At 44.9% G+C, this 27,098-nt stretch overlaps 2 protein-coding genes across 3 annotated transcripts; one reads left to right on the forward strand and one right to left on the reverse strand.

Annotated features, from left to right (window-relative positions):
• LOC120451322 (tubby-related protein 4) lies at positions 1–26,737 on the reverse strand. Of its 2 annotated transcripts, none has more exons than XM_039634894.2 (11): positions 26,088–26,737; positions 19,122–19,319; positions 4,764–4,928; positions 4,235–4,694; positions 3,656–4,173; positions 3,375–3,603; positions 3,044–3,315; positions 1,065–2,981; positions 675–1,010; positions 426–617; positions 1–362 (listed from the first exon to the last, which is right to left on the reverse strand). In XM_039634894.2, exons 2-11 carry the CDS (start codon positions 19,215–19,217, stop codon positions 246–248), a joined length of 4,302 nt encoding a protein of 1,433 aa, XP_039490828.1. In that variant the 5' UTR covers positions 19,218–19,319; positions 26,088–26,737; the 3' UTR covers positions 1–245. The 2 variants fall into 2 exon arrangements, with proteins under 2 accessions (XP_039490828.1, XP_039490829.1); XM_039634895.2 differs by having other exon boundaries at positions 1,065–2,978; positions 26,088–26,736.
• Positions 8,457–11,252, forward strand: LOC120451324. The gene is made up of 4 exons (XM_039634896.2): positions 8,457–8,818; positions 9,958–10,384; positions 10,447–10,574; positions 10,637–11,252. Exons 1-4 carry the CDS (start codon positions 8,585–8,587, stop codon positions 11,126–11,128), a joined length of 1,281 nt encoding a protein of 426 aa, XP_039490830.1. The 5' UTR covers positions 8,457–8,584; the 3' UTR covers positions 11,129–11,252.
• Positions 26,738–27,098: the final 361 nt, after the last annotated feature.

The raw sequence follows: 27,098 nt of genomic DNA on the forward strand, positions 1-27,098 counted from the left end.
GTGGTGGTACGTGTTCACATACATAATCACTAAAGTACGGTGTTCGGAAACCTAAAGACCACAATACATATACAATATATACAAACGAAGAAGCAATTTTCGCTAACCATCCGTCCATCCCACCGTTTCTGGTATAAAAATATATATAGCGTAGGCCAAAAAAGCAATTGCTGCATTCAGCTGGCGACATTTTAAAGATGCGGTGCGATGTGATACAATGCGGTTTCTGATCCCTCAATCCCCGATTACTTAAGTCGCTGTGTCACATTGGCCAGAGCCACGGCAAAGGCCTGGAGGGCGGAGAAAGGATACTGGAAATCCAGGGTGTAGGCATTTCCATCAATGCGACCGAATTGCATGACCTGTAAAGTTGATTTGAATGTTATTTGTGCGCTCCTATAGATTGCTTTGTATGCTAAACACACCTGCTTGCCACGAAACTCGATTTGGAAGTTCTTGGCGGACTCCTGGGTAACGCGACCGCCAAAGTCCAGCTGGTACACCTGGCTCATCTCATTCCACATGGGCGCCTTATTGTGCATCACAAATTCACGACGCACTGGCGCCGGATTGGCACAACTAGCACTGCCATTGGGCTCTATCTTGCCGCGCTTCAGCTGTGGATAAAGATTTTTCCATCAAAATATTTTAAGTTTATTCATTAACCAGCTTACCTTCTGGCGCAGTTGGGCCTTTTGAAAGGTTTCCAGATCGCGATACTGCTTGCCATTGCCCGTGTTGTTGCTCTCCTCACCGGATCCATTGGTCTGGTTACCTTCATCATCGGAGCTCTCAATAATACTTTGTTTTTTGCGCTGACGCCGGTTTAAAAGCGGCGAATTCAATATGTGGCGAATGGGAGAGTTGCTCTGTTGCCGTTTGTTCTTTTTGCTGGCTGCCGGAGACGCTGGAGAACTTCGAGGCAGTCGTTGTGGGGTTGAAGGAGGCGTCAGACGACCCTCGTCCAGATCACGAAGACGGCTTATTATGTTCTCCAAAGTAGTGAGGGCCTAGCATATGAAATATGGGTTATTTACATTCAACTTTACAAGGACAAAACTCACCTGAGTATGCAGAGAAACGGAAGCCTTGGCCTCCACCGGTGTGGCCTCCACAGTTCCACAAGCTGCTCCCGTGATCTCCGGCTGCGGTTGCCGCTCCAAAGTACTGGCATTACTAGAACCATTAAGTTGCGCCTGGGCTGGCTGTTCCTTGCGCCTCCAACGCACCTCGGACAGCTGCTTCACAAAGCTGAAGCCATTGTCCTGCTTCCTTCCCAGCAGTGGAGTCGAGTTCTCCGTGCCCGACGTTTCCTTACTGCGGCCGATTCCAAATCGATGTTTCCTTGTAAAAAGGGGCGAGTCCGTGAAGCTAGTTATAACATCGAAGCGTTTCTTGGGCGCTGGCTTGGCCTGCACCACAGGAGGCTCCTTGGTCGGCTCCACAGCGGGCACGGCGGATGTAATCTCATCCAGGACGGAGTTCGCCGAGGGCTGACACCGTTTGCAGGCACTGCTGGGGCTCATGTTGTTGCGACACTTGAAGCACAATGTGTTGGCCGCACTGCTGCAGGCGCTGCTGTCGGAGATCTCCTGCAGTTTGCGCACCACCTGTTCGTGCTCCTTGCTGGACAGCTTTGTCTGTAGGGACAACAGGTCGCAGGAGTCCAGGCTCTTGGACTTCCCAGTTTGCTGCAGCTTGTGCCGCCGGGCGTCCTCCTGCTGTTGCCTTTTCCGGCGATTCCTTCTCTTGTCCACCAGTATCAGCCGCTTGTTTGGCGCATCCTTACGCAGAGCGGACAACGCTTCGTCGGATGGCGTGATGGCCACCGAATCCAGATATCCCACACTGCAACTGCGCGTAATGGAATCGGGCAGAGCAGGAGCTATTGAAACCACCGTTGGCGTTCGTTTCATGCTGCTGCTACTTGGCGTAGGCGTTGGCGATTGCGTCTCCTCATCGATATACAACATCTCCCGCCGCTTAGCTGTCGAGGATGTGGTTGGCGCCGCACACTTAACTCGTGCATCCATTCGCTCCAGATTTAAATTGAGGTTCAGCGGCACGGGATTCACATGACTATTGGCCGAACGCACTGGCTCCGACATTAGGGCATTCTTCACCTGAACCACATTATTGGCATAGTCCGCATTGCTCGAGTACGACATCAGGGTGGTCTGTCCAGCGGCTGGCACTGCTGGACGCTCGAAGATGATGTCCGAGGGAGCCACTGCATTCTTCGGACTCTGCAGCGTGGGCACTGCTCCATCGCAGTAGAGCGGCGAAATGGCGTGACGCGACTGGCAGCTGGAATTGGAGCTGGAGCGGCTGTAGCTGTTTTTGAAGCTGCTGATCGTTTTGGGACGCGTTATGGTCTTACTGCAGCTGGGTCCAGGACCCGAACCATTCGACGGAGCCTGATGTAGAAGTACAGTGGTTGACTGACTGGCTGCAGCTCCTGCCTCCTGGGATTCATTGGATGAATCATCATCGTAGCTCTCCGCCCGAGCCAAAGGACTTAAGCCCGCCGACGAGCCAGCACCTCGTTCTCCGTTCACAGTCAAAGAGTTCTTGTGTCGCGCCAGAATTCGATTTGGACGTGGTGACATGGGCGCTATCAATGGTGCAGATGCTCCATCGGTGAGGCGACGTTGCGGTATTATCGGCGGCTTTAAGGAAGCCCCATCCTGAGTGGTGATCACATTAACCTGCGGCACTGCATCGTGATGTATACCCTGGAGCTGGTGATGCTCGTCCTCGTCCTCGGAGAATATGTTTGGATTGAAGCTGGGATCGGGACCAGGTGGAAAATCGTCGCGCAGCTCGGTGATGACCAGCGTCATTTGACGCGGCTGCAAATGCAGTAGGGACGTCTTATAAGTTACTTGGCCTAAATTGGCTGGGACGGTTTTGGCAAGTCCATGGATCTTGAACTTGGTTCCCCAAATGTTGGAGGTCACCTCGACCAGCTTGACTTCCTGCTTGAGAAAACGAAAAGAATCAGTGATGGCGTGGGTCTTCTCTAAAAGTGAATGTCACCTACCTCCGGCAGTGTGTCCACATAGGCCAGTTCATCCAGGCTATCAGGATCGTTGGTTACGCCGCCACCAGAAGCGCTCAGCCGATCGCCCGCTTGGTTGCGTCTCTTTGGACGCACTCGCTTCTTGCGCGGAGTGCGTGGGGAGCCGAAGCGAGATCTCTCCTCGAAGTCACTGTCCGATGAGTCGGTGCGCCCACTGTTCCCCGTGGTGGTGGACTGGCTGGAGCCCGATGAGCTCTTGGCCTCGGCGGAGTATTGAAAGTACAAAGGGGAATCTGTTGGAAGAGATCAATATTAAAAACCATTGTCTATCAATACTTATTGAGATACCAACCATTAACTTGAGGATCAAAGATGACAAACTCGGGGCGAATCTTGGAAGTCCGCTTGCCCTTGAGCAGCGGCACCAATCCGCCCAGATACTCCAGATACAGCGTATAGCAAGTACCAGAGCTCAGATTGGAGTCGTCATCGTGCCGGATCATGGTGCAGTGCAGCCGGGTGGAGCAGAGCGGTGGTCGCGAAACAAAATCACGCAGCGACTTGAGGTCAGGTACACAGCACTGTATATATTCAATAAGTAAACCAGAAAATTGCGTTATAAACTGAACTTACTCTTATCGTTTGAGCAAACAGATTGCCAATGAGAGACTTAATCCTAGAAGGCAACGGCAGCAGGGGCAGCAGCGACTCGGATCCGACGCTCGCCTGGATCTCCAGGCGGCACAGCAGCTGCAAGGAGGCCACCCGTCTGGAGACCCAGGCAATGTGAACCTGTGTCCCCGTGGCGATGAACAGTCGCTTGTCGTTGTGGCCCCAGGTGATGGCCGAAACGGTGGCGGTGCTGCATGGAATGTGAGCCTGATACAGACAGGTGCCCGTCTCCGTGTAGAACTTCACCAGATTCGTGTAGCTACTGGGCGTGCCCATGTCCTCTGTTTTCGTTCCATCCACTCCCGTTCGCAATGTTCCCGCTACGGCAAGCAGCTCGCGGGAGTTGCTCCACTCCATGACCATGCCAAGGGCGCCGTTAAGGCATGTGTTGATATGTGCGGGTGAGACGTCGTCAAACGACTTTAGCAAGTAGATATATCCATTCTGGAAGCTTACTGCCAGGACAAAGGAGCGCTTGGCTATGGCAAGGAAAATAATGCGGGTTAACATAGTTTATCATCTTCCATTTGGGTCACTTACCCGCATTGGTTACACCGGGCTCCGCCTCCTCGCCCTCCTCCATCTTGAACTTCTCGCAGGACCAGGCCATCGAGGTAATGGGCACATCGTTGGACAGCTGAACCTGCGACACCATCGCTCCGTGCACGTCCATCACAATAACCTGACCCTGGGTGGTGCCGAAGTACACCTGCTGGTCGTCGGGCGTCCAAATGCCGCAGGTAATGGTGGACTCCAGGTTGAGCATGGAGGACCAATAACGCTGCCCAGCCACGGATCCCACCAGAACGAAGCCATCCTGGTAGCAGATCAGCGCCATGCGGCCATCGTGTGACCAGGAGAAATGGGTTACCGGTGTGTTCCGATCGTTTATCAGCTCGATGGACCAGCGACCCTCATACTTGATCCACACAAAGATGATGCCCGAGCTATCGCAGGAGGCCAGCTTCTGGTACGGTTCATTCCACTTGACCAGGATAACCTGTTGGCCAAATAATATCAGTTAAGTAGGTACTTAAAATCTCGGTATCTCGGTGACTACACAACTTACATCCGATCTATGCCCGCGCAGGTTGTAGTTGGTCCTCAGCGGATAGTCCATGTTCTTGCGGCAATGTGAGGTGGTAAAGGTCACGCCCACAATGCCGCGCACATTGCCCGTGGCCAGCCATCCCTCCTGGTAGTAGTTGGTGCGGTTCAGCTTCCATCCCTCGTCCTGCAAAAGAGTGAAGAAAAGAAAAGCCAGTTGAATGGGATGTCCACAGCTGCCGACATCTGCTTGGCAGCTCGCCTAAGCAGTCGCCAATTGCGAGTCAAGTGCCCATTGCTGGCTTCCAAAACGGATTACCGCAGGCTCGAGGTCCATCGTCCCTGGCCCATTCACACATTTGCCACCATCGACAGGCGGGCGGTTGGCTTGGTAAGTATGCTCCACTTTCCGACTGCATCGCTTTATTCCTTACTCTTTGAGCCGATCAACCTGCCAGCTGCCTATTTCGCCGCCCGAGGCTGGGCATTTTTACTCAACGCTTGTGGATTCCTGGGAACTTGGTCTCAATGGGGTATGCTCACCATGGTGATGAGGAGAAATTCCCTTTACTTTAGGCCGGTTTTACATTCTAGCTTCATTAGAAGCTTAAGTCAAACAATCCTTTTTTATTTCCTAATTAACGCAGTGAACCCCTTAGTGTAAGCCAAACATCTTGTTAAAGTACTTTATGTAAGAATATATGGGTACGATGCTAAAGCTCCTTTGCTTAACTACATTTAAACTCGGTTTAAGTTCTTTGTTTTTACAAAAATCGTAATTATATTCCTTGCATTGCTTCTTGTGCAAGCAATGTTAGCAATCAATACGTACGTAAAACGAATTTGCTTATATAAAGGTAAATGGGAACTTGGCACTTGTTTGGGAATGAATTGAAAGCAATTATGCCATCCAATTAACATTTCAAAAGCTTCCCACAGTCGCCATCAGTCAGTCAGTCGAGCATTCATTCTGCAACTTTTAACTGGGTTTGTTTGCCTGCTGGGCATTTTCCCGCTGCGGGCTTTCTTTGGGCAAACTCTTTGCCAGTTTATCAACTGCAGCAGCAGCTGCTCCCCATGCTCCTCCTTGCACCTCCTGCTGCCGATGCTGCTGCAGTGGCACTCAACCGCAGTTCCTCCTCCTGTTTTACAATTTGATTTGATTGTCGAGAACCGCCAACCGCCCAACCACCCAACCACCCGGAATTGATTGTTTTTCCGGGCGGGGCCCGCTCACAAAAGCTTAGCCTACATTTCGGCGCGCAGCCGAGGAATATTTCAATTTAAACCAAAATTCGGGCGCTTTCAGCATTTTGGCTAATCCCCGCTAAGCCGAATGGGCGTTTTTTGGCGCCCAAATCCAATTTGTTGGGCATAAATTAAAATGCCGCCGCAGTGGCAAAAACAAAAATTACGAAAATTTTTAATTTCCGTTTCGGACAGTGGGCGGTGGTCAGTGGACAGCGAACGCAGTGAACCTTGCTGGGCCGTTAGCCAAGTTAATTGCTTTATTGGCCTGATTGATTGGCGTGCATATGCTGATGTCCTTGCTGATTCAATTATATAATTGAACGAGCACACACACACACACTATCTGTCATTCAGGCCATCGAATGTCTCACATCCAGACGCTCACTATGGCTCATTATGGCAATTGAGCAGGGAAAACGCTTCATTGGCAACAATTATGAGCAGCCGGCATTCGTTATTCCGTCATTCGCCATTCGGCATTCCTTTGTGGAGTGTTATTAACCTTTCACTGGGCCACTTGAACCGGATCTGGCCCGTGCTCTTGGCCAAAATAGATGCACTCGAGAGCCACTCGATTTTGCATTTTCCACAGTATGCTCGACGGCACTTCAAGCTTAATAAGTATATCACGAAGCAATAAATTGCTACAATGAAATCGTTTAGAAAATGCCTGGCAAATCAATCGAATTAGCCCAATCTTTGCTTTAAGCATTCAACTGCTGGAAATTTCCGTTTTCACTTTGGCTAATGCCATTTCCCTCAAACGCTGTAATTTCATTTCATCGCAAACAGCAGCAACATCAATGTCAAAACTGTGACATCAAGGCAACGGCGCTGACAGCCTCACACTTTGGCCACGTCTTTTGCTTTGGGCCTTAAATGTTCAAGTGGCTACTTGTAACTTGTTAGCCGTTTGGCGAGGTTGACACATCCTCGAAACCCAGTCCAGTCTGCTGCATTCGCATTCGCTTGGAAAATGACCTGAGAAACGTCTGAGTTCTCCATTTGAAATATCTAAATTCGTTGCGACAAAGTTTATGGTGTGTTTTGGCCCGAGGAGAGAAGATGGCCAAAAAACCAGATGCCTGCCTGCGATTATGCTGCAGTTGTGGCTGCAGCAGCGGCAACATGGGCTCCATAAATTATGTTGCAGCCATTTGGCACACGAAGCGGCATTTCCTTGCCGCTCCATTTCGCAAATACACAGCACACACGCATTTAATTAAAAAGGCAGAGAACATTTTTAAGGCTAAAGGCGTCAGCACCTGACTGACCGACCCCATACATTTTCCTCATTTTTCCCAGTTCCCCCCCACTTTCCATTTTCCCACTCGCGCACGTTAACCATAATTGCAATTTATTATGCATGCCAATGGCAACCCGCGACGCATTCGCATCCGCTTCATTATCCTCATGAACACGGCACTAATGGCCCAAACTGCGGATAAACGGACAACTAATGCTAATAAGCATTTAATACATTAAATATTTGGTTCAACGCTTCACAAGTGGCCCATTGAACATCAGAATGCTGTCATTTATTAGCCTAAAAAAAACCTTTATAAATTATAAAGCGATTTTATCATATGAAAAGGCTATGAAAAGGCTCTTTTTGAACAGCAGAGCTAATAAACATTTAATAAACTGTTTAGCTAAGCGTTGAATAATAAAATGAACAAATCGATTTATACACAAAGCTCAATGCCCAAAAACCTTTGACCTGCAGCAAAATGCCCACAAATATGGCATACTTTTAAAATATATTTAATGAATACCCAATTATGCTTCTACCAAAAGCTTTTGATCTCCTACACTAAGCCAATAGAATTTAAACTTATTTATTGGTTTGTTAAATGCCGAGCAAGTGGACAGCACAAATTGATGAGCTTATTGCTATTTCCAAGAACACTTTTATTTATTGATAAAGCCAGAGAAAATTGTTTGAAAACTCTTTTGCTAAGCATTAGAAGGCTAATAAATAAAATATCAAAAAAACTTTAATATAAAGTGTGGCATTTCCAAAATGCCCCGAATCGTTGGAGACCGCATGACAAAGTCAAAGAACTCTTATGCAAAACAGAACACTTATGCCCATGTACGAGTATATATATAGAAGCCAATCTATATGTGTATCTTTGGGCTATTTTTGCACCTTTTGCAGCCAATTTTAAACGCCATCCCAAAGGCTGTTTTGGTGCTGCTTGTGGTCTTATTTTCGGGGTCGTTGACAAGGAGTTCAAAGTGTGGCCTGGAAAGCCATCGAATCCATATCCATTCGGGTCAAGTGCAGAGGCAACTAAAAACAACTTGCGAGATGGAAAAGAGAACTACCAGCTGCCGGATGGATGCCAAAGAGTTTCGAGAGCATTTTCAATTTTCATCAACTCGCCGTCGTCGTTTCGCAAACATTTTCTCTCGGCGAACGAAAGTGAATTTACGGAAAATAGCGGCGATCCATCAGCACTTGGCCTCAGTTGCCAAAGTTCTTTTGCGCCGTGCGATCGACGATCTCTCTCGTGCGGATACTTCTGAAAATGGTCCACATTTTCTAACTACCAAATTCGAAAACGTTTGAAAAACAGGCGCTGCAATATGTGTGCAAATTTGCTTTGGTTGGGCCTGATTGCCTTTGCGGTTTTGGCAAAAAGTGGCGACTCCTTGGCGACCAAACGCTACTTCGGAGTGGGCGAACGGGTGAATGGGGACCAGCTCCTGGTCAAGGATGTGCTCCATTCCCGTCCAGCCAGCGGCGGCGAGCTGCCCGGAATGACTTTCACCTACGAGGTTCTGGAGCCAATCACCTGCATCGAAATTCTATCGGACGAAGTGAGTGCGGGGTGAAAGATACAACTTTTATATTCTACAAATTATTTAAACAAAATACTATACTGTTTAATCGGAGGAAGTGAGTGCGGGAACATACAGCTTTTATATTCTACAAATTAGTTAAACAAAATATGAGTATTAAACTTTACTGTTTAACTACTTTTTATATCTCTAAAATATCTAAAAATATGAGAAATATAGTTGGACAGGCGAAAGAATAAATCGATTTTGTTGTGTACACAGCACAAACTTGTCATGTAAAAGAGATGCAAATTAGTTTCGAAAACAAAATGTAGACAGAAAATATTCCTGCATAATTAGTCAGAAATTGTGTATTTTGGGTTAGGAACAAGTGAGCTTTATGTGCGGATATTCTGCGGCTGACCCCTTGTTATTTTAATATTATTATTTTTTTTTTTGGTTATTTTGCACATGCAGGCAACGAAAATAGAAACAGAAATTGACATTTTTTTCGTCACAGCCAAGCGACAAAAAGTTTGGCCCATAGAAGTATATTTATATCCAGTGCGTTTGTGGCTGCCGGGCTGTGTTTACTACAAGTATATCTACTCGCTCGATATATTTTCATATTTTAGTTTATTTGCTTTGCCCTAAAATATGAGGGACTGGCACAAGTGAGGCGCACGTACTATTTCTAAAGTGTTCAATCTATCGACAACTGGGTCGATAATTGAAAATGAAATGAATAAATATGTACTAATACAAATATTATATGAGAAAATCGCATACTTTGAAGCTAATAAAAATAAAATAGCGTGAGGAAATGTGGCAATTTGGCAAAGCCGACAAGTTAAATGGGCAAAGAAGGTGGTGGGAAACGAGTACATATTATTTCTAGAATAACAAGAAAGCAAATGTGAGCTGAATGCATTTTCGATTTGAGCATTTCTGAAGGCAATTATGACGCGGGATTTTCCCTAGAAAATACACAAATTATTCGTAAATCAACTTTTGGCAAAGTACATATACGTAGATGTCCGTGAATTTGATTGTCAGACCGAGTAAACAACTCGGAAAAATGTGGCAATCGCTGATGGATGTTGCCGAGATGGTCGCGCCCGATTGGATCTGTCCAAATTGGCGGGGATTTCTAATTTGGCATTCGTTTTCCATTTCAGAACATTTCGGCGGAGGTGAAATTCAGCTTGGTGAATCGCCTCATCGTGGGCATAATCCAATTGGCTGCCACCAATCAAAGCGTTGACCCTGCCACTCCCGAGGAAGCCACTATTCCACCAACCACCGAATTCGATGTGACCATCATGGTGTTTGGCCTAAATGATACCTCTTCGCATTTTGATCCCGCTCTTTTCATCCATCGCGATCAGCAGTTTCAGGGCGAGATGGAGCCCTACGAGGAAATCTTCCCAGAACCGGATCAATTCGTCGAGGTATTTGACAACAACAGACGAGATGCTCTGGAGATCGACGAGGAATATGACAATCTGTCCGAGGAGGACATCGAGAGCTTCACGGAAGGTCCTTTCGTAACTGATTACTTCGATAGGCCAGACAAGTACATTGAAGTTGGCAAGAGGCAGGCGGGTAAGTTTATCAAGCACATAAGTTTATCTGCATATGATATCTTATAAAACGCGACCTCTTAGGAGATGAACTTCTTTACAATTGCTATCAGACATCGCCGGATGATTCGGAAACGCCAACCAACCACTCGGTGGTTTTCTACTACATCGACAATAATTCAATAACATACGTAAGGTTTTCTATACTGGATGTGAGTATTACGGGCTATGTCTTATGAGTATAAATGGACTTATTCAATTGGTATATTTTCAGCACTATGCCAATAGAAATATCTCAGACGCCGATTACAAAGCGCCCCAGGCGGAGTACAGTCACTATACGAGTGGCACCCTGAAGGCGGTGATTACGGATTTCGATTCAAAAAGCCTCTTCGTCCAGATGTACGTCTACGGATATCGAGGCCGTACGGCGCCTGAGAGCTATGAGCCTTTCCTGCCGCCGCCACTGTGGCAAAAGGCAATCCTGGAGTCCCGGACCAAGAGCAATGCCACTCCGCATCTGACGCCGCTGCAGACGCTGCAGTTGCTGCTGCTGACCGGCCAGAGGACAACTCCGCCGCCGGAAGCCTACAACGGCAGCGTGGAGGCGAAGGAGGAGCAGCGAAGCATTCGGCCGGAGGAGATGATGTTCGAGCGGATCAAGGATGAGAGTGAGAGTGAGAAGAATTCGGCACTGCGCCAGATGAACCAGAGCATGGGAATGAGCGCACTGCTAGGTCTGCTCTTCCTGATCCTGCACAACTAGGTAGCCGAGCCGGGGGGAATCATTAGTTAATCCATGGAAAGCTTTATGAGTAGTCTTTAGTCCAACATTCTGTCTATTGTATTTTACGAAATAAACTTTTTGCCTAAGCCAAGGCACACACACACACACACTCTTCCGCAAATTGAAAAAGTTGCGGCGAAAGTAGGTCATGGCGTTGGCTTGGCCCCTGGACACCCAACCCCCAACAAACCTTGCCCAAACCGCACCCACAAACACTCTCACATGCGCCAACCCCTGGCCCATAAACCAACTCCCTTGGCAAATTATCTGCGTCGGCGGTGGTTGATTTGGCCTGGCCAACAAAGGGGGAAGGGGGAAGGCGGAAGTACGGAAAAGCGAAAAAGAGTGGAAGAGTCCAACTGACGACAGCGGCCGTTTTCCAAAAACCCATCTATCCATCCATCCACCCACTCAGCCACCCATCCGAATGTGTTTATTTGCTTGGACATTAAGTCGGACCCAAATGTGTCCTTTGCCTTGGCAATTTATGTGCCTTGTATTTGGTTTCAACGCAACAAAGAGCAAGTAGCAAAAACTGGGAAAAAAAAGGGCAAATTTGTGTAACATCGGGAGGCGAGAAATCAAGAGTGCCACATAGCAAATAATCCTTTAGGCGCTTAAAGTGTTACAGTATGGGCTCCCAACTCGAGAACACAGCGGTTGTCAAAGAAATCTAATAACTTTTATTTCAATTTCCGGCTAGCAATGGCTACATATCCATGTGACAGCATGTGACAGTCGTCCTGCGGCTGCAATGCTATTTCGTCCTTTGTTCCATGTCGTTTGCAGATGGCAAAGTACAAAATATAAAGTACAAAATACGTAATGCTACCTGGGCGTCTGCAGAAGGAGCAGTAAAAATGTCACTGCCACACCGAGGGACCAAGATGAAACCGTACAGGGATAATGGCTTTCACATGGGAAACGGACGCAGGACGCAGGACGTGAACGACTGTCCGGCACAAAGGACATGTGACTGAATGAATGACTGCACCGGAGTTGGAGAGCTTCGCAGATTGGACTTTTACCGCAGGGGGCACCGAATGCCCGACAATATTTATGTTTAATTTACAACTGAAATTAAACAATATTTGCACCACTTGCCGCGCTTCCCACAGTCCAAAGAGGAAAACTTTGTGGCAACGTTTTGAGGAAAATCCGGGGCGTGGAGCCACCAGCTTGTGCGGAATTGTAAAAATGTTTCTTTTTATGCGTGCCAGCGCTTACAAAAGTTTTTATCCTCGGACTTATAATTCAGGAATTATACGAGTGTATACACAAGCAAATACTTGCTTAACACACTGTGGAAATGCAAGACCTTTAAATAAGCAATGAAATTAGGAAAACTTAAATGGAGATAATAGGTACACTACAAGATACACGGAATGAAAATGTAATGCTTAATAAATAGGAACATATTCTTCATTATAAATATATTATTATTTGTTTTATTCCAGGAAATGTACTTAGGGAATAGTTATTTGACTACTTAATATATTTTGTGTAGTACTGGGCTTATTTTTCAGTGCTTATAAGCGTGTCTGTGCCACAAGGCGTGGCATTGTAAACAATATGGATAAGCAGCGCACAAGTGTCGTCCGCCTCCAAGCACCCGGCAACATGGACTCAACTCGATATCCGAGGCAAGCCAAGGGCACCCAGCCCCAGTCCAATTCCAATTCCAAACCCAATCCCCCAATCCCCGTGCCGCATCCCACAACCCAGGGCGACGCCATAAGGGGTGACGTGAGCTTTTGTCAATAACTTAATAACTTAAAATATGGTTTAATGCTCACGTAACAACATTTTGCCACTTGTTCCGTGCACATGTATGTAGGTGTGAAAGGCTTGGATGGCTGGCATAGGTGGTGGTGGTGGTGGGTGGGTGGTTTTCGAGGAAGGTTGCTTAAGGTCTCATCGCACCACTCTTTCACCCAACCACACACCCCCGCCGCCTTCCATCCTTTCAAAGCCAAGGAAATATCTACCGACCAGGACGACCAGACAATGCCAATGGCAATGGGAATGGGAATGGAATTGGGTTTGGGAATGGGACTGACTGGCAACTGGCAACTTTTATGGGCGTGCGGAAAAGTGGTTCGGTTCCTATGGCTTACAAGTGTATACACAGGATATAGTCGTACTGTGGCGTACCATTGCTTATTCGCCTCCCGGCATTGCGCACGTGCTCCACCTTTTGATCCTTTTTAATGCCAGGCCCAAAAAGCGATATCGATTTTTTTTCTCGTATGTTATTTTATTTTTTTTTGCCGCCGGAGCTGCATATGTGTTCGCATTTAAAATAATTAAAAAAATACAGCACGTTGCAGAAACGAAAGCTTACAAAGAAATATTTTAAGAGGTATTGCAGTTAATGTGATTTACAAATAATTAAGCAGTAAGTTTTTCACATGCGATTTCTATAATATTAAATTAAAATGGGTTTAAGATGCACCAACTGTTGTTTTTAATTGGAAGTTGTATTAGACATGGAATGTGTTTTAGTGTATCCCCGGTATTTTTGGTTTTCAGCGAGTTGTCCTCATATGCGCCCCATGTGCGCCATTACCACAATTTTGTGGGGGCAGTCGCTTCAGTGCATCCTTTCGGCTCCAGCTGCACATAATACATTCCCTCTGTTTTTGTGTGTTTTGGAGACAAAACTCAACTCATTAGCGTTGGGGCAGAGGCGGTGCCGCATCGGGATCCCGTCGCCCCACAATGGGAACACGGGGCGTGGCATGTGGGCACATGTCTGGCTCACTGGTTTCTGCATTTGAATTTGCATTTTATTAAATTTCAAAAGCCCTTCACACATGCCCCCCATCTACTCTTGAGTGCCCACCTGAAGGCCCCATTGTTAGACAGGTGGGTGGTGCAGGGTGGTGCAGGGTGGTGCAAGGTGGTGCAGGGTGGTGAAAGGTGGTGGTGATGCCGAGTGCAAAAGGTTGAGCATTGCATATTTATGCACTTAATAACGCATTTTAGCATGCTCAAGTGCATCTCATCTTTTGTTACATTTCCCAGAAAAAAGAAACCGGGGCTGGGTTGGAAAGTGGGTTGGTTTTCTTTTTCGGGGTGGATGGAACAGATGGAAAAACGAGTGAAATACAAACGAGACAGAGCCAAATGAGTTTTCTCTGTGAGAAACAGGCAAATGCTGTCTCTGTGAGTTGACAAATGGAGCATGAGAGTCGCTGACATGTTCATATGCAGAATCCATTCTCATATTACATGAATGCTCCCAGTGAAATTGAAGCGAAATGTACACAAGAAAGGGAATAAATTAAAATGCATAAGAACAACACTGTCCACAGTGAAATATTTATTGTTGAATCTCAATAAGAGAAAACTCATATGATGCATTTTCCATATCCTAAGGCAGTGTAATCCCCCAATATCAGGATACTAATGCATTTTTCTCGTTTTGGAAAGTGTACCTACGGCAAAATGGAAAATCGAAAATCTCCACAAATTCGAGAGGCCATCCAATCAAATTCCGAGCCTGGGGACCACAATCAAATTTAGTTCCTGCATTCCTGGCCAGCGTCACTGGCATCACTCTGGAATTATGCAATAACAATGGCCAGGCAGTTGCATAATTGATTGATTGAATCCGTATGCAACAATTGGACAGAGACTCCGAACGGGAATATTGCTGTGGACATGTCCTTTCCGAGCGACCATTGTGGCCAAGTGGCAGGGACGCCAAAGGACAGAAAAGGACACAAAAACCGCAGCTCCTGGCGAAGGACTCGATCGAAGGCAGTGCAAACAAACAAACAACGAAATGCTGGACAAACCAATCAATGACACAACTGAAAGCCACAACGTCAGCCAAGCCAAGTGTGAAGAGCCAAGTGGGAATGATGGAGCAGTTAGACACTCGGAAAAACAATCTAGCAGTGTAATGAATAAATGGTAAATTAAAAGAGCCTCTAATAGATTTTTTGGGTAGCTTACGCAGTTTCCAAAGAGTTTTTCCTTAGAAAAAAGCGCTTAGAAATGTTTTCATCGTTCTTATATTGTATAAAATTTTTTAATTATTTATTATTATTTAATTTCTCTGTGTGTACCAAGGAGTCATCGCTCAAGACATGTGTGGCAGCATTGTGGGCACATTAAATTACAGTTTTCAGAGCCAAGAACAAACAATCGAAAGTGCAGACGCGCCTCCGGCAAAAAGGATGTGTGGATGTGACGTGGCCAAGGGTCGATGGTTTGGAATCGCACGAATCGCACAAAAGGAAAAGCGGCGCCAATCGGGAAAGCCCCACCGCCCCCGCCCTCTCGGCGAGCCACTGCGTCCTTGGCCACAATGCTGTCTAATTGAAACTGTCGCCGGCAGAAGTCTGGTCGTAAATCAGGGCCAGCACGCGAAACTAAGCCAAGTCTGTTTCGAGATGTTGCCGCTGCGTAAACAATTAAAAAGTTTTCAATTAACTTGCGCGCCGCTACGAAAATTGGCACTTGTAATCGGCACCTGTTCAACAAGCGTAACAGAACAACAGCGAGGCCTGCGGATATTTTCACAGGCATAGCGATGTTTTTCGGGGGTTTCTGTTCCTGTTTAAATTAGCCTAGAAGGGTGGGGGGGAAGGGGGCGTTGTCACTACCACAAGCAGGCACGTAATACATTTATTTCGCGTGAGCACGCCGTTCCCTGATGAAAATCTCTGTGCCTGTATGTGTGTGTGTGCAAATGAGTTTCCAACATTGCGTTGCATACTTTCGGGGTGGCAAAAGTTAGGCTTTAAAGAGCAAAATGCAAATGCCTGTGCTTTCTAGTGGCTTGGTGAAAAGTATAGAGCTAGCAGAGGTACTCACATTCCGTATACTTAACCCTTCTCTGCTGCTATAAATCTGTATAGAAAAGTGGTACTTTAAAGCATTTCCAAACAAAATGAACACTAGCTATGATTTAAAATAACTTTTTCATTTAATTTTCCTCTATGGTTAAACATTAAACATACATACTCCTCAACAGTGTGCCACATTAAACCCCTTTTCCGGGGCACACACTTAAAGCGGAAAAGCGGAAAGGTGGCAAAAGCGGGCCATTATCCTGATCCGGTGGAAATTAACTTAGAGCACGCAGCGCCAGCACAAAATGTGCGACTGAGAGCATAATGGTCTGCTGCACATAATTAGCCAGTGGCTGTCCATTGCAAAAGGCCATTCAAGTGGTTTTGTGGTCAGTGACCAGCTTTCAGCAGTCGCAGGATCCCTCAACTGTCGCTGGGATTGAAAAGAACTCAATTATTTTTTACTGCGCGTAATTAAAACTCAGCAGCAAACACATGGAAGCAGGGGGGAGGCGAAGATCCTGGCTACAGGATTGCCCAGTGTCAGTGGCACTGGCAAATATTAATGATGTTAAACCCTCCAGCAACTGCTAATGATGATACTGCTACTGCTACTGCTATTGCAACTGCCACTAATTCCAACGTTCGTCGACTTCATCAGCAGTTGCCAAGTTAATTACGCTAAGTGAACCATTCCAGCTAAAAGCCATCATCTTCAGAGCTTCGTCTTCAGTAAGCGTCTTCAGTAGGCAACTTCAGCTCGAGTGGAAATTGTTATTCTTTTTGCATTATTAAAAGTTTGGCAAGACCAGGCAAGTTCATAAAAATGCGCCAAACTCCTGGGCTTGCTATAAATATGCAAAATATATATTCCCACATTCAGCTGAAACTTTTAATGCCTCTTGGGCCCCACAGAATTTTTAAGCATATGACTGAAACGCGAGTGTATGAAAAATTCATTACTTTTTAGGCTTAAGTTATTACACTGCCCAGTTGAAACATTTAAATATGATACAATAATCTACAAAGAATTTCAACCTATTCAAGTCCTTAAGAAAAGTTGTCTCCCCAAAAGTGTGAACAAATTTCCACTTCTTGCTATCGTTTCATCATTTAGTTATCATTAGATTTCATTTGTTATGGATTTTGCATAAAGCCCAACCCAGCAGAGATGAAATTACGATGTTGAACCCGGGGATTTCCCATGAAAAAGGCGACATGTGTGTCATGTGCCAGGCTATTAAATTTCATTTTATGCTTTCAGTTTTTGGTCCTTGTCCTCTGGCATGCCAATTTGCTGCCTCAATTTATGCGAAAATCCCGCGACAGTTGTTCAACCCTTAGAGTAAAGAAAGAGAAAACCAAAAGGAGTCCAGTCTTTGTTTGAGAGGTCCTTTTTCTTCAGAAGTGCGAACAAACAGAAAACCAATACAGCAACAAGCTACGCCGAGGATGACGCACTTCATCATAAATATTCTATTAATGGCAGTGCAGTTGTTAAAATATTATGATGCCATGAAAAACTGGACTACTTTTTGGTGTGGGACTTATGGCGGGTACTTAAAAAATCACTTCGAAATATTTCTCGCTTGTTTTAATACGCATTTTTTCGCTGAGATGATTTATGCGCAAGGGAAATGGAAATGAGGATAACTCCCCAATGGGTTCGAATTTGTTTGCGTTTGGAAGGAGGCGAAAATGTCTGCTTATCGCTCGTAAATTTCTGAAAGGCGTAACAAGAAATTAAGCTTGTGGCTTAACGCACTTGCAACTGAAATGGCAACGCAATCGGAATGGAAATGGAAACGGAAATCGGTTTGGGTTTGGTTTTCTGTGTGGCGGGGGTGGCATTACGAGGGTAACGATGCCACTGACACGCGTCCCTCACAAACCTCGACACGTGTCCAACTTAACACTAGCTGCTGGTCACGAACACCTAAACAAACTGGTTGTTAGTCCTGATTTTTACTCATTTCCTATATTTTTTTGCATCTCTCAGTTTCTTTAAGTGCACGCGCTCGAGTTGAAAACAAAATAGAAAACAGTTAAACAAATCGCAAACGAGTTTATTGCTGGAGAGTGATGCGCATCGCGGCACAAAGTAGAGGTCCATCCAGATAACCAGCCTAACCAGCACATTCCACTCAGCCAACAAACATATCCCACTCGACCAACTCGACCAACTCATCCAGCATATCCTGCATATCCCGAGCTGAAAAGGACCGCAGCCAGACGAGGATCCACTTGAGGCTGCGTGGGCGGCATTCACTTAACTTTAATTTTGCGCTACAAAACACAAGAGAGGATGGAGTCAAGGAGCCGAGACAGACGTGATTGGATTTTTATATTCAATATAAAAAGGATTATATGGCATTTGTTGTGCAGCGCAGCCATTGAAAGTTCATAATGATTGGAAAAGTTAGGGCCACGCAGACGAACCCACTTCTTCCGTTTGAGCTTTGGCCAACACGTGGCGTGTAAAATCAATTTTAAGACCGAAATGAGTGCAACGTGGCCATTAGGGACTCCTAATCCAGCGACACCTGCCATGTCCTTCAAAAGGCCCAAAACGGGCATACAGAAATAGCTTCTAGCGATGGTAAAAGCCAACGGGGTTTTTCGGGTCTAAGCACTTCCGGTGTGAAAATGTTTGGCATGTGTGAAGTATCCGGTGCCTTGTGAAGATTATCTAGATTATATGCAGAGATGCCATGGCATAACCAAGCAGAAGCCACTTTCCAATTTAAGACCTTACCACCAACCATCCTTACCAACAACCATTCCGGCTAATGGATAATGGCCAGCGGTCGGTCTTAATAGTTTCGCCTGACAGTTTAAAGTGCCGGACAGTTTAATGGACCTTGTCCAGTATTTATTGTATTAATATTGCCATCGCACAGCCTTCAAGCACACTAAGGAAAATTAATGGCACTTGAGAATGGCTGTACTCTATAATTAAATTCAATGAGACGTATTCGATGTCTTTCACGGATTACTTTTTGGATTATGAGGAAACTTTTTTGCAAGTGTCTAAGAGTATGCCACAGTGTTGCACTTGCTTAGAAAGATTTTTATCATTTTAAGCTCGGCAGACTCTCCAATTTGGCTTAGTGAGGCCTTGTTAGGTTCCATTTTTAATGGCCAATAGTTAATGACTGCGTACTCACCTCGGGTATATCATCTGGCACCTTTCCCATCCATGATAATGAGAGTATCGTGCAGTCGCATTTTGTGTTGATGTTTCGCTCGAAGTGTAAATGCATTTTATGGCCCAAAAGCGATGGCCAACTAACTAGATCCTCAAGTTCTGGTTTTTCAGTGATAGCTATTGCTGCTCAGCGCCGATTTAAGCCACAAACATGTTGCTAAAATGAAAAGGGGGAGAGAGAAGAAGAGGAATGGGTATGAGTTTCATTATCGTTTAGTATAACATGCCAATAACTAATTTACGATGAAAGCGAAATGGAGTATACTCGTTGGTTGCCGTTGTCGCTACTCGTGTTGCCAATGTTGTTATTATTATTCTGGTTACTGCTGCTGCTGCTGCTGCTGCTGCTGGTACCTTATCAGGCTAAAACACACACTAGCACACGACCGAGAGAGCTGCCTTTCGGGTCATTGGATGTGCTATGAACGGGGATTTATTGATGGAACGGAACGATGTTCCGGCATATGTTCGCCGTGCTCCCCCTAAAACGCTATCAACTTCATCGTGCTTCTTCAGGGGTTGACAAATTGCACCACACACACACATACACACACACATGCACACGCTGCCGTACAAGGAGCAAACACACACCCACGTATACGACATAATTTGAAGCATGCTTTTCAGGGCACACTAATTGGTATTAGTGGGTAAGTGGTTGTGTCCTATCTTCCTTTACTTTGCCATTCGCCAGGATAACCCACTCACACATACACACATACACACATACACGCGCACACGGATCTCATAAAAATCCTTTTTACCAAATGGCATACATGCAAAATATATACATATATGTATACATCAACTGGCACTCAGACTTTGAAAACTTTATGCGGAAGTCGAATGCCTCGGTGGCCAAAGTTTTTGAATTTGTTGATTTTGTTATGCTTGCTCTTCGAGGGAAAAGTTAAAGAGCTGATAAGCTTGCTGCAACAATTAGAAATAATTTAACTTTTCATAAATTAATTCGCAACTCAAACCGCTTGGGAGATAGGATAACTGATAAAAAAGATACTGACAAATTTTAAGTTTTAAACGACATATTTCAATCTGCCAAAAACACAATGCGCCCCTATTTTTCAAATATTACAAATGGTGAAAGCCAAAGCGTTGTCAAAACTTCTCCATCACTTTCGCAACGGCACTCATTTAAATAATTTAAAAAGTTTTCAGGCAAAAAGTCGAGTAAAGTCTTGCTGGGCCAAGAGCTCTGGGCAAAAGGAACACAATCCCTCGCTGAGCAAAGCGAAGCAGAGTCCTTCAGCATGAGAATGTTTCAAATTATGCTTGAATAATTGATATGGCTTGTTGCTGTCTGTTGTCTCGTTTGATGGCTGCTTGACTAGCCGGCTTCTCGTTTTCTGTACTTCGTCTAGGCAGCATGGCTATACACTGATATAAAAGGAGCTCCTTCAATTGTATGAGAGTGAAATGTATAAGAAAAGCAACTTTGCTGCCTAAGAAGACTTATTCACTTTGAAAGAAGATACATAACACTTCTATAATTATGTGTTATAATTCCCCATTACATATGATTTTTTTCAGTGTATTGCCTGCGGCTGAGGGAACTTGAGGATGAACACAAGAAGTAGGGTGGCCGTCCAGAGACAAAAGCACACACGCATTTGCTTCAATTATGTCGTGAGCATTGTCTGATTGAATTGGATATGTGATATACCATTTTTGATTGCGTATACGCCCCGGGGGCGAGCCATCATCAGGGTGGGCATGTGAAAGCCAACTAATGGAATCTTTCGGCAAGGATTTGCCCTTTGCCTGCTTAAATATTGATAAAAACCCAACTACAAGTCGCTATAAATTGAAGAGTCCTTTGAATTCCATTTCAATAACACACAGAGAAAGACACGCAGACAGAACGGTGAGCGAAAAAAGAAACACATACAAAATGGGAGGAATGCATTCTCGAGTAGTTCACGAGATGAATGATTGCACATTCACCGTGGGGCACATACCGAACGTGTTACTTTCGCCACTCAGCGATTGCCAGACAGCCATTGTTCGCCCGCTTTTAAATTGTTCAACGTGCCGCATTTGGCAGCCAACCTGCACATTGCCACCAACCCGACCCCCACCCTCAGACCCACCAAAAAAAACCACCGAATCCACCTGCAGCCTTTCGGCGCTTTCATGCGACACTGAGCACTTTTTTAGCCATGTGCGGTTCATGGTCGCCATAACGCGTCAGAGGTACGAAAATAACTGAGGCGGCGTTGTCGGAAAAGCTGTCGAAATGCCAGTCAGACTTTGGCTGAAGCGAAAGCGGCTGCTTCGAGTTCGCAGATGGTGCAACGGACACGACAACCTGGGCCAGACATCATGAAATATGCATTTAACCATCAACAATGGCAAGCAGCCTTGGTAATGGCCATCAGCTGGCGAATAAATTGAGCCAAAATTACTCGGCACAGGATTACTTAATCCATTGCAAATGCATTTTTGCAATTGCACTCGATTTACTGCACTCAAAGGCCAACAATGGCGTTGTGTAAATAAATCAACTAAACAATTGATTCAATCATCCATCAATTTGCCATCAAAATTTCAATTTCATGTTGTTTTCCTTTGTATTTACTACAACACACTTTACTCTATTTTCCCAAACAAAACCCCAAAGCGTTCTACCTCTGCCTGAAATATACATATATAGGATTTGTTTCGGCTTTGCCATTAAAAGTTGATTAGGTGGAAAGAAGCAGAGGCGGAACACACACACAGTTGTTCACAAAGTAAACATTCGCACTCTCTGCCTCCTTCTGTTGCAATTAGCCTGTCGAAATTAGATTGCGTATACGCTCCATGGTACACAGTTTGCCATGTAAGGCGCTTAACTATTATGTAGTCGTAACTGCAAGCGCTGTTTGGGGTAAAACTTTTGCGCTTCGCATTATGTTGACAGTGGTACCAGATATAGTATTTACATTGATACATTCTCCTAACTTTATTGTTTTATATGTTTTTATATAATAATTAATGTATCTGAGCAATAGTTCTGAATATTCGTATACCACTTTATAGTCACAAGCTTATATTCACTTATTACAAGCTTAAAGTATTATGATATTGCCATCTCACATTTACACTGTGCACCAGATTAACATTCGCCCCCACTTTATAAGTAATGCATAAATGTATATTTATGTGCGGGCCAGTGACTTTCCAAAACCCCCACTTAATACGCTAAAATCCTGATTTACTTTTTTATCCTTCGCGCATGTCCCTCCATTATGTCTGCGAATTAATTGTGGCAATTTGCTTTTGATCCTTGGGGCACAGGACGGAATTTGAATGCACGCAATTATTTCATTTTCATCATGCTTTTCATCTACCTAACGAGCTGGCATTGTTCATATTTTTCTTGTCCCTCGTTTATGTCTCGGTTATATTGCTGTCAGCGGTCCGGGAATGCCCTTGAACCGCCTGAAACTAGCCCAGCTCGCTGCTCCTTTCTTTTGTATATCGTATATCGTATGGTGTGGCACGACATTATATATGTATATAGTATAGCGTAATGGAAGTGCAGCGGTGCATGCAACAAGAGCACCAAATACAACAAGAACCACGCTGCAAAGTCGAGTGGAAGGAACGAGCAACTTTGTGCCCAATTCGAATTTTCTGTGTGCGTTGCCCTCGACTCGCAAAGTTTTGTGACGTCGGCCACAGGAAAATATTCCACATACCACACAACACACACCACATAGCGTTCACATGACGACATGTATCGGCGAGGTATTTATGCCAGCCTTTGGTTTCCAGTTTAATATTTGGGGTGCAAAGGCCGCTCGTAAATCAAGAGGCCTGTGTAGTAAAGTGCCCTATATGGCAAATAAATAATTTGAGGCTGTTTTGGAAGTTACTCTAATTGCAGATCCTTTGCAGTATCCTTTTAACTAAAACTCTGATGGATTTAATGCACTTCCATCAATTTGTAGTGGTGTAGAATGAATTGAAATTATGATTAAACTTTCCAAAGAGTTCATATTAACACCGAAAAACTAATGTAACTTATATTAATTTAAACGAGATTAACTTACATATTTTTTTTAAACCTTCAACTACAATTATGCGGCTAACTACCGCTGTGAAAAAGGATCTAATCCTGGCTTCGGTTTTCAGTTTCCCCTAATTATGTGTGTCCGCTTTGTTGTGTGCCGCATGCCAGGCAACCAGTGGGATTGAAACAAGTTCAAAGCCCACCTAGCACCACCCACCACCCACCAACCACCAGTATTTTCGTATGCCCCCAATGGGGGGAAAGTAATTGCTGGGAGCTCAGTTTCCACTGCCCGTGGGGCATTCGCTTTAATTAGCCACACGCCAGCAAGCACAAGAAATGCGTTTGAAAAGGACAAAAATCGGTGGAAAAAAAAAGCGGGAAACAACAAAAGGCGACACCAAATAGGATGTGCATGCATTTAATTGGCAAGGTTTTCCACCCAAAAACCCCCTTACCCTTACCCTTTCCCTTAACTCTTGCTGTGCAATGGAAAGCCCCGCGGACTGGGAAAAAGCAATAAAATTTTTGCATAAATGACGAAATAAATGACAGCCAAGAAAAGCAACATTGACAAATACGCACCCCATGGGCCAGAGGGGGGTGGGAAAAACAGCTCTTTGGGGTGCCGGCAAAACATCGAATGTCTTTCTATATGCGCACTGAGCTTTAATGGTGGAAAAGCGATGGGGAAAACACTGGGGAAAACGCCATAGAAAAGCTGACGCTGTGCTCCTCACCCAGCTTTTCCCTGCTGCCCTCCATTGTTCACTGCCGCTTGTTTATTGACGTTTTACTGGGGGTTGCGGGCGGGGGGCAGTTGGGGGTGTGTGTGTTGTATAATTTGTTTCTACTTTAACCTAACCCAAACCACCCCATCCCCATTTCCATTCCAATTCCGATTCCCGATCCCCTTCCACGTTGGAAAACATGCTGGGGAAAATTGTGCGCCTCAGTGGCGCTACGGAGTTACAACTACCCAAAATGTATCTGGGTTTTTGGGTGCGTTTTTCCTTCTCCTTGGCAATATAAACAATTTTTCCATTGCTTTCATGCCGGCGCTACTGCCGCTTCAGTTATGCAAAATAATCAACATGGCAGCTAGTCAGAGATATTGGCAAGGCAAGCAATAACACAAACAATAACAATCACACAAAAAGCAACAAAAAATTTAAGAAACAAAAACAAAAGCAAAGGCAAAGGCAAAGCCGCCTGTTGTCAATGGCGAAAATATTGGCAAAACATTCGGAAAAAACCGCAAATCGAGCAAACTGCACTTGAACTTGCCACAAAGAGCCGCCACATCGTCCTCCCGACGTCAGCTCGAATTATATAATGCAAATCGCGACAAAATACAGTCAAGCAACTTTAGCTTGAACGGCTAACCTGAGAGGAAGAAAGCTGTAAAAACTATTTAACTTTTAGATCATCGCAAAAATATTAGAGATAGCTGCATCAAAATCAATGAAATCTTACAAAATATTAGAAACTTTTCTTATGATCGCACTTATCGCGAGCGCACTGTACTTGCGAAATGGGGGGCAGGGGCAACTGAAACGCAGCGAAATAAGACAAAATGTAATGACCTTGGCATCAGCGCTAACACACATTGCCACTCACACACCCCCGCATTCGAGCACTCGCAAACTTAAAAATAATTTCTCAAAGAGAAGCGCCAAGAACAAGAACAACAACAAGACATTGGCGGTCATGCGTTGGCGTCGCGGTCGCAGCCGCAGCTGCAGTCGACGTCAACGTCGACGCTGGCAGCGGCATCTAAATTATGCATACTGAGAAATTGCGGCACACAAACACACACAGGCACACGCACGCACAGACCGTCCAGATGTCGCCCCAATGCAAATGTAACGGTTATGTGCTATATGGCTTATATGCTTATCGTCCCGGCTGACCAAACCAACTAACGGAATTTCAATTTCGGCACGCATTTTCCACGGGTTTTTTATAGGCGTGTGCTCCTGATTGCCCTTTTTCTCCGGCCGTACTTTTCCCGCCGGAGTCGTATCACGATTAGTGCACAGAAAGAAAAACTTACTACGATTCTGAAACGTTTCCAACACTGGTGCGTTTGTAACTCAGACGAGTAACTCAGTTTGAGTGCTAGCTTATGATGAATTTGATAACTTGCCCAAACAAACACACAAACTAAATTGAAAAAAATCAATTATCTCCTGTTACAGTTTTCTGTTTGATATAGACCTCGGATTTCAGTGCAGGGAAAACATAACACATACGTAGTAGCCAACTGTGAAAGCCAATGCCGATCGATTTTCACTGTCATTGGTTGTTTGATGCGGATTAATCGAAAACGTGCGTGGGCAGCTCACTCAACTGAAACTAGAAACGAAACCGAAACGCTGGGAATTTAATTCGTGTGAGCTGCGCAAATAGGGCTGATAAAAAAAAAAGTTGTAACCAAGGCAAGAGTTCTAAGGCATCAAAGCACCTGTAATTAGCCCAGAATTTTGAAGTTTTTTGTGGCGCCCGAGGTGTTGTGCTGATGTGGCCACAACAAAAACTTAGCCACATACGGTGAAACTTCCCTAGGACGAACCATTCTCCGCCCTGGATTTGCACTTTTTACATATTTTTTAGCTACTTGGTAGCAATAAAACAGTAATATTTGGTCATTCTGAAGCAAAGCATATGACAACCTTATAAAATATATATTTATAATTCTGAAAATTTCAAAGTCTTAAAAAGTCAGCTTTGACCAACTAAAATTTCAACTATTCACTTCATTAAAGACCTTAAATCGGTTGAGCTTAGGCAGTTTGGCCTGTAGTATAGACATTCGCAGTGTCCGTGGCTTTGGGCCAATCCACCACCAAGCGAGAGAGGCTAAAAGGATGTTTGCCAGCCATGGGACAACGGAATTCCGCAACTCACCTGTGAAATCCCCGCCCCCTTCGCGGCTGCTCCTGCTGCTAGTGCTGCTGCTTGAGGTAGCGATGAAAGTGCTGCTGCTATGGGAAAACTGAATTGATCCAATCGAATTACTGTCTTTCAAGCGAAAAATTGGTGCAGCGCCAACGGAATCGAGTGTGTTCTTGCAACTGTTTTTTGGGGCAGACGTTCCCGTTACTGTTTCCCGTTTTCCTGCGATTTTCCTCTTCTTCCTTCTCCGCTCACACACGCACACAGATGCAAACGGGGAACGCACATGCAGCGCGGTTGGAGTACCGTTAGCACACACTGCTTGCAACGACGCCCGAACGTGGACTGTCTGAGAATTTGGATTCCGGAAAGTTGGCAGGCAAACAGCGACGAGGATAAAAGGGGGCACGGGGGCGCCTAGAGCGCGCCTGCGCTCTCAAAAGTCCATCCGCATCGTTCTTATCAACGGAACTGTCAAACTGACGGAATTTACGCGCTCCGGTTGTTGTTAACGGGTATTGATTTTCTGGTTACTGTATTAACTTTGTATTAATTCTTTCTGCTAATTCTAAGTTCTATCTATTCTTTCTATGACTACAATTCCTACACTTTTTATGTTTTTTTATAAACATTACTTTGCTTTCTACATTTATTAATAGTTTTTGAATAAACAAATAAACAGCAGTCCTGCTAACAGAAAGCTGTAACTGTAACTGTGCTGTTACGATTGTAACGACTGCGAGGGCTGCACTGCTTGCAGAGATAAGATATCGATTGTACGTGCTGCGTCTCACCTGTCCTTACTAAAAATACACCGAAATATCGATATCTTTTTCGTATTGTTAATATAATCTAAACGTAATTCGTGAGATGGGAAAAAAAATTTGTATAAAGTTTTACAGTTTTTCCTCTTTTATTTACAATTACATTACATTCACAATTAAATTTTACATTTAAATTACATTGGATACTTTTAAAATAACTTTAGTAACAAATGTGTGCCGCAGCTAGATTGCTGGTGCT

This window comes from Drosophila santomea, chromosome 3R (genome assembly GCF_016746245.2).
Source record: "Drosophila santomea strain STO CAGO 1482 chromosome 3R, Prin_Dsan_1.1, whole genome shotgun sequence".
Lineage (NCBI taxonomy): Eukaryota > Metazoa > Arthropoda > Insecta > Diptera > Drosophilidae > Drosophila > Drosophila santomea.

Coding starts and splice junctions, on each gene's coding strand:
- LOC120451322 (XM_039634894.2), bottom strand. CDS start 19,217: ATGCATTTACACTTCGAGCGAAACATCAACACAAAATGCGACTGCACG. Junction 3,316..3,374: donor CTTTGATCCTCAAGTTAATG/GTTGGTATCTCA, acceptor CTCTTCCAACAG/ATTCCCCTTTGTACTTTCAA. Junction 363..425: donor TCGAGTTTCGTGGCAAGCAG/GTGTGTTTAGCA, acceptor TCAACTTTACAG/GTCATGCAATTCGGTCGCAT.
- LOC120451324 (XM_039634896.2), top strand. CDS start 8,585: ATGTGTGCAAATTTGCTTTGGTTGGGCCTGATTGCCTTTGCGGTTTTG. Junction 8,819..9,957: donor TCGAAATTCTATCGGACGAA/GTGAGTGCGGGG, acceptor TTTCCATTTCAG/AACATTTCGGCGGAGGTGAA. Junction 10,575..10,636: donor TAAGGTTTTCTATACTGGAT/GTGAGTATTACG, acceptor GTATATTTTCAG/CACTATGCCAATAGAAATAT.